This window comes from Sminthopsis crassicaudata, chromosome 2 (genome assembly GCF_048593235.1).
Source record: "Sminthopsis crassicaudata isolate SCR6 chromosome 2, ASM4859323v1, whole genome shotgun sequence".
NCBI lineage: Eukaryota > Metazoa > Chordata > Mammalia > Dasyuromorphia > Dasyuridae > Sminthopsis > Sminthopsis crassicaudata.
The window spans coordinates 353632170-353640016 of record NC_133618.1 but is presented as its reverse complement, the minus strand read 5'-3'; the positions used below and the strand labels follow the sequence as shown (position 1 = coordinate 353640016).

The following is a 7847-nucleotide window of genomic DNA, read 5'->3' as shown; positions in this document are numbered from 1 at the left end:
AGATATAAAGATATATATATCTTTATGTATCATAGTAATAGATCATGTGAGAAGTGATTAGGGCCTGAATAAGGATAGAAGCTATGAAAGAGAAAGGATAAACGTTTCAATAAATGTTGTAAAGATGGCACTGACATGAGACAGCCAGGTGGCGGAGTGAATAAAGCATCGGCCCTGGAGTCAGGAGGATCTAAGTTCAAATCTGGCCTCCCTTAACATCTTCTACCTGTGTGACCCAGGGCAAGTTACTAAATCCCAAGTGGATCTGATAAGATGTGGCAACTGATTGAGGGGCTGAGGGAGAAGAAACAAACATCACTTTGAGATTTTGAACTTAGGTGTTTGGTACTAAGAAGTTTTTGATGTATCAGTAGAGATGTCCCCTAGGAGCAAAAGAGACCCGGTCTAATATACTTGATTGAGGGTCAGAAAACTATTTCTACTACATAACTTACTGTGTGAGGTTGGACACATCCCTCACCCTCCTGGGGTCCCAATTTTGTCATAAATATGGGAGTTGGCCTGGATGATTTTATAAGGTTCTTCTTAGGCCTAAATCCTGTGATCCTATGTTAGGAATGTCCCCACTAAAGAAGCTTTTTTTATTGTCTTGGGATTATTGTGAGTGAATTTTCTATTTGGATAGAGAAGAATATTGATGTACATAGTTTTATTTTCAGCAACAAGATTATATTCTTGTTAAGTCCAAACATCTGGATAAATATTTTACATTTCAGACACTCTGGGTAAAATTTCTTTTAGTGGATTTGACAGTGACAGCAGCAGGGCCTGGGCTACCAAAGGTGGAGCCAGGAAGAAGGCGAAATCCACACTTCTACCTCAGAAAGACACAGACTATCTTTGTTTGCTGAGTAGAAGTATTCCTTACATTTCTCAAAACATGATCCAAAAATTAAAATATGACAAAGCCCAAACTTTTTCTCTGAAGATGAGTCGATATAAACTGATTAAACACAAAATGCAACTAAAATTATCTTTTAAAAAGTCTAGACTGTTCATGAACATGGGGTAATCCAGAAGCTCCTTTCACCATTTGCACGATCAAAAGATATGTCCAATAACAAGATGTGGTTACAAGTCCTTTAAAAGCTTAAGTCTAGTAGCCATCATCATCATCCAAGTCACAACCATAATCTGAAATGTAAAGAGAAAACATTTTATTACCAGTGAATACAATTATGAGTTACAGAAGAAGGAAAACAAAAATGACTGTTCACTGTTCATGTACAATTATCTTGCTAGACTCAGAGTGAGTTCTTTCAACTCTGAATTCACGGTATTTATTAGCTCTGCTACTTTAGGCAATTAATTGTGACATATTTTATATTATTACTTTTATCAGTTGACAAACATTTATAAAATGATTACTAATATAACAAGTACTGTGCTAAGCACTATGAATATAAGAAAGGTAAAAAAAAAAAAGTACTCCCTACCTTCAAGGAATATGTATACTTTCTAATGGAGGAGACAGTACATAAAAACTCAACAATACAAGATAAATGTAGACTGTGATGATAATAACTGAAAGAGGAAGGCAGCCATTGAAGAGATCAGCAAGAACCAGTATTGTTAATTATTGTACTTATTTTGTCTTTGTTAAATCTAGAGAGCCTTTGTGACTTAGCCCATAATAAGTGCTTATCAATGTCTGTGAATGTGTGTGAATGATGCAATATACAGGTTAATTTTGAATGAAAAATAATATAATGCATACTGGAATAAGTCCTTAACTTGGAAGATTTTGGTTCGAGTCTCTTGTCAGGAAATTCCTAGAAGTCATGAATAGAAAGGGTCTTATATCTAAACTGAAAGTCTCATTTTATGGAGAGAAAACTGAAGCCCTGAGAAGTGTCTTATCCAGCTATCAGATGATAAAACCAATATTCAAACTTTGGCAAACTAAGCCAAATCTTATACAGCTATAAAATGGGAATGAGTACTACTTAATACAAAGGATCATTGTATGGGAAATGCTTTTAAAAAAACCCCTCTAAATATGAGTTATTTTTATCATTATTTTCCTATGTCCATACAAAGGAAAACATATATTATTGAGCATTTTCATTGAATTATTTAATTTTGGAAGCTTATTGTCAAATAGTAAAGTGCTGCCCACGTAGTCACAAAACTCAGACTGAGTAAAGGGAGCTTATAATAATAAAAACAACAACAATGATGTTAATTACTATTATTACAATTATGACTACTATCAGTAAGGTGGACCTAGAGACAGGAAACCTAGGCTCAAAACCTAGTTCTATTACTATGTGACCATGAATATCCTTCACCCCAAGGGGCCTTGATTTCCTCTACGGAGGATGAATCTTAAAGAGTGCATGAAATGATAGTAGACAATTGAAAGGGGACAGAAAATAACTGTGGTAAATCAGATAATATAGTATTACTTATAGGTAGTCCAACTAACTGATTTACCTCAGGAATTGGATTTACCACTATTCTTAATTTCACTTTCTTAAGTCAAATCAAAACATCTTTTCTCTCATTGCCCCCTCTCCCCCCACAATCAGCTCTACCTACCATTTCCTCCCATTAATTGAAGGGCACTCATGCAATGATCCTCTTCTTCTTCTATCTCTTCTTCTTCAATATCATCATCATGATTATATAGTACTGGTCCACTTTCAACCACAATATTTGGAGGCTTTACAATGTCTGCAGTTTGTGTCTGTGAATTGGGAAGTGATACCTACAAAGAAAAGAATTAAAGTGGGAAGGTTCCTTCTACTTTAATCCCATCTAAGCCAAAGTATAGGTGATACCTATACTTTTTAGGCCCCTTTGAGTTCTAGTATTTGAGAGAGTGATAAAAGACCAGAAACAGATGTCATTTTTCCACATCTGAAAAGTATTTCAAATTCAAATATTTTAAGCTAGTTCAAACTTCAGAATGAAATTAAATATGAGACAACTGGTCATTGTGGTTCTTACTCCTACTAATTCACACATAGATGCTATCATGATGGGCCATGAGAAAATCTCTTCATATGGTGTTAAAATAAAACTGGTGCATTTGCTATTGGCACCTTTACAGAAGAAAAAAATCCACTTTTAAATCATTTCACATAAAATAGGGACAATTCCTTGGAATAAATAGAATGCCAACATCAAAGAAAGTGGCAGAACTCAGCTTATTTTGCTTTTTTTTCTTTTTGTCATCTCCAAGAACATTCTTCCCTCCTTTATTTCACAAATATCGGTCTGGACTACTTTATTGAAACAAAAACTCTGGCAGGTTCTTTAAAGTCTGAAGGACTTTCCAGATCTCTGGAAAAGGGAGTTTTAGCAGACTTCAGGGACAAGATAAGCCACAAGTGTAAGATGGAAGACAAAAAAAGTTAATGTGATCTTAAACTACTAAAGTAAAAACACAAAACAAAACAAGGATTTATGCAACTTTATTCTACCCTAAATGAATCTTTTTTTTTTTTTAAACAAAGCAAGCCAGTCCTCCCCCCTCCCATCAAGATCTGCCCAACCTTAAACCCCAAACCCTCATTCTTGCAAATAGAATTCCAAACTAAAATGTCTTACTGCTTCTAGAAATGCTAACCATCCCTTTCAATTTTTGTTTTGATTTCTGAGCTATTACAAAGTGCTGCAAGGCAAATCAGTCATTTGAAGAACATATTTACTTGTTATTTACCTATCTAAAAGGTAAAATAAAAATAGGCTGTACAATACTTAAGTGGATCTATTGTTTTAAAAATATAGAAGCACAGGATTTATAATTAGGCGGAACCTTGGAGATCATCTAGTTCAGTCTCCTAATTTTTACAGATGAGGAAATCAAAGTGTGGAGTTTCAGTAACTTGTCTAAGCACATGTATTATCTAGATGCGTTGTAAAGGTATCAGTTCATGCCCTTACTCACACAGCTGTACATTCAAGTATAACTGGTTAAGAAGGAAACAAAGGGACCATTTCTTTTTCTGTTCTTCAGGGAGCTATCCAATACTTCAGAAAAAGTCAGGTCTTTAAAAAATGTTTAAAACAAAAACTATCAAAATTCTATTGAAAAAAATTTTCTGAACAAGAGTAAGACAACACTGTTTTAGTCTTTAATAGTATGGCTCACACCATTTTATCCAAAAATCAAAGAGTTTCAACATTAGATAGCTCAAATACAAACTAGTATTCAAAACTTGATGTTTACTTAAAAGAATGTTTACTTAAAAAACTCAACTTAGATCTAGAAAGCTGTTCGTGTTTTGCTCCTCTCATGAACTTCTACTTAGTTCTCTAAATTCATGTTGATAAGGAGCTATAGAACTTAGAGAGAAACATTATAAAGCAGAATAGACCTGTTGGTCAAAACTTGTTAAGATGTGTAGAGTTTATCACCCTTTAGGTTTACACATTCCTTAGGAGAAGGAAGTAATCATATTTCTTCCTTTGACAATTCTTAAACCTAAATATAAATCTTTGTCAATGAAAGACTTAAATTAAGTAGTATATATAGTTTAAGATTACCAAAACTCTAGATACCAGATATAGGAGTTAATCAGACCCACATTTTGGACAAATGTTCTAGATTCTTTATCTAGTCATCCTTACTCCCTTCTTCAGGGTAACTTCTTTCTTTCTGGGAAAGAGAACCAAAATAAATGTCCAGCAAATCGAATACCTGTCTCAGGGAGGTCTAATCATACCAGTCTCCCAAGGACTTGAAGCATTTGCGACCTTAAGGAAAGGAATATTTCAGTAATATTCACTTAGGAAAGAGATCAATAGTAAAAAGTCAATGCTTTTAACTAACCTCTCTTGTTGAAACCTTTTTAGCTGGTTGTGTAGAAACTAATGGTCTCAATCTGTAAAGAAAAAAAAAAAGGTACTCATAAGTGAAAATAAGAACAATCTTTAAGGCATAGACTAATTTTATATTTGGATCATCACAGCCTTGAACTGAAGGCACTAAATAATACTTTTGATTTTAGATATATTTTTAATATTTAAAAAAGCCTATATTTTGTCGATTCTTAAAAAGCAAAAATGAATGCTATCAAAGATTTTTTCTCTATTTACTGACACATTAGATGTCTTGTTTTTAATGATTAAATTGTTTTCCTATTGTTGAACCACCCCTACAATAATATATATATATATATATATATATATATATATAAAACCCATTGTGATTTGGTTTTTAAACTCATCACTCAATTGGAAATGTTTTCTCCAAAGTTAGCAATAATTTCTTAATTTCTTAATTTCCAAATCTTGCTGAATTTAATGTCTTTTTTCAGTTTTTGTGACACTACTCTCATCTTCTTTACCTCCTAGTTGTCTAAGCAAATATACACAAAATATTTAAATGTTTATATTTGCTTTATTTATGCTACAGGTATTTTTATATGTAGTTGCTGTTCCCCTCTTAGGACAAACACCCACTGAAGGTAGGGATTGTTTCATTCTTTGTACTTGTATCTTTCTATTACATTCACATACCAAATTTGTTTATCATTCCTCAATTAATGGACATCTATTTTATTTCAGTTTTTTGCTAGTATAAAAATTTTTGCTATAAATAATCTGATATAACATTCCTGGATAAAGGGGTGTATGGCATTTTTCCTTCCAGGTTCAAGTGAAAATAAATGTATCCTGTAGTGTATTTTGGTGTATATGGATTTTTTCTTTAAAATTTTTTCTTTATAGTTATGAACCTGATGAATAGCAACACAAATTTCAACATGAAAAGAAAAATAAGGCTCTTAAGTCAAATTATGAATCTCTATTATGTACATGTTTTTCTTTTAAAGTATATATTAAATACTGTTGTACCAAAATTACCCTACTTGTCTATCTCTCTGACCATCTTTCTGCTGTCTTCTGTACATTTAAAAAAAAATTAATGTTTTCCCCCTCACATTTCTCCCTCTCCCAACTCCTCTTCCCAAAATAAATGCCTTTACTTATAATAAATAAGTTAACAAATTCACATACTAATCATTTCTTAAAATAGATGTCTAACCCTGTGCTTAATGTTCATGATCTACCATGAGATAGAAGTATATTTCTTCTCTAGACTTTTGAAGTTTTAACCTGTTATGAATTGAAAAGAATATCAGTCTTGCAATGTTGTTTTTCTTTATAATGTATTCTTCCTTATTCTGCTCAATTCCCTTTGTATCAATTCATATGTCATAGGTTTTTTAGGATTTATTATTTCTTTCATTATTCCATCATATTCTTATACCATAATTTGTTCAGTCATTCCCCACTTGATGGGTAAACAATTATTACAAGTTTTCCAGAGTAAAAAATAGGGGATATATAAATAAATGTGTTTACATGATACACATGGCAGTGGTATCACTAGTCAAAGGGTATAAACAGTTGAGGGATTTACAGATATTGTTCCCAAATGCTTTTCATAATAGCTATTATGTTCTGTTTCATAGTTTCATCAACAATGCTTCTCCCACTGCTCCCTAACAACTATCATTTTCCTTTTTATTATTTTTGTTAATTTGATTGAGTGGGAGGTAGAGGTTTGGAATTTTTCAAAATATGTTTTTCTTATTATTAGTGATATTGAGCATTTTTTTGTTTGCTATTAGCTTTCTTTTGAGACTATCTTTTCATATGCTTTGATGGTTTATCAACTGGGGAATGGTGGTTGTTCTTATACATTTGCTCTTCCCTATATGTCAGTTCCAGATGACATGAGCAATAACATTAAAAACTAGATAATTTCTCTTATTCCATAACCTCTTTAACACAAACCTCTTTAAAACAGAAATTATGACATAAAGAAAAAGCTACTTCACCCATCTCCATGATCAAGGACACCAAGAATAAAAAAGAAGGCAACAACTTTTCAAGCCCCCAAAGAAAACAAAACCATGAACTTATGCTCACTGACCCTGAGTTTGCTACCAGTAATAAGCTTGCACCAGCAGATCCAAGAATTGGACACAAAGTCACAACAAAATCTAGCTCCCCACCCTGGTTCCTTCTCTTTCTCTTTCCAGAGACTCTGATAGATGGGCGGAACTAGAGCCAGGCTAATAATCTCATGATACCAGTAGATAACAGACTGGATAATACTGTAGCATTAGTGGACTCTGGAACTGGAATGGGACAACCTGTATCACCAGTGTTGCAATGCTCTAAAATGCTAGTACTTGGCCAAAAGTACCAAGGAACAGGGGACAAAGATAGTAGCACTTCACCAATATATCATAATATCTGGGATTAGATCTGAAGCAAACAGAAGTGGGCAGAGACTTAGCTAGGTTGGTGAACCATGATTTGCTTAGTGTAGGAAGAGGCTGAAACATTTTGGGATAAAAATCATTATCAGAAAAAGTGAGTGTTGTCACCAAGACTTTAAAATTAGCAAGTTTGATGTTGAAATTAAATAAGGAACCCACAAGACAATGAATATTGAAGCAAGTCAACTTTATCCACACACAGTTAGACTATATAATAAAGAGGAAAGCACTGAAGTCTAGCAGAGAGGTCCTGCCCATCTAAGAGTAAGGCAAATGGAAGGAATTTTGAGAGATTTGCTATATCCAGTTTGGTATGTGCCTATCTCTAGGAATTTTTTTTTTTAAACGAGGGTATAATTGCTGCACAGATAAAAGTTAAATGACAAATGTACACCAAATATGGGGGAGTAGTCCTGAAAAAAGCTTGGCAAGATCCTCATATCAGAGGTATTATTACTCTTTAAACACCCCATACATGGGCTAAAAGGCCTTGGTTAGTTGGGGGATGTCTGCCCAAACATATAAAATTTCCCCTGGTGCAATTAGCAGATGAGAATAATTCCAATAGTCATTTAGGTGGCTGAA

At 33.5% G+C, this 7847-nt stretch overlaps 1 protein-coding gene across 4 annotated transcripts in view; it reads right to left on the bottom strand.

Moving 5' to 3' along the window:
- Nucleotides 1–655: 655 nt before the first annotated feature.
- BRF1 (BRF1 general transcription factor IIIB subunit) overlaps nt 656–7847 on the bottom strand; it is a 180255-nt gene continuing 173063 nt past the window's right edge. For all 4 annotated transcript variants that reach the window (XM_074290807.1, XM_074290808.1, XM_074290810.1 and 1 more), the window contains 3 exons: nt 4802–4853; nt 2563–2731; nt 656–1155 (listed from right to left, as the gene is read on the bottom strand). In XM_074290807.1, coding sequence (XP_074146908.1) covers nt 1118–1155; nt 2563–2731; nt 4802–4853 — 259 coding nt within the window. In that variant the 3' untranslated portion in view covers nt 656–1117. The remainder of the gene's footprint in view (nt 1156–2562; nt 2732–4801; nt 4854–7847) is intronic.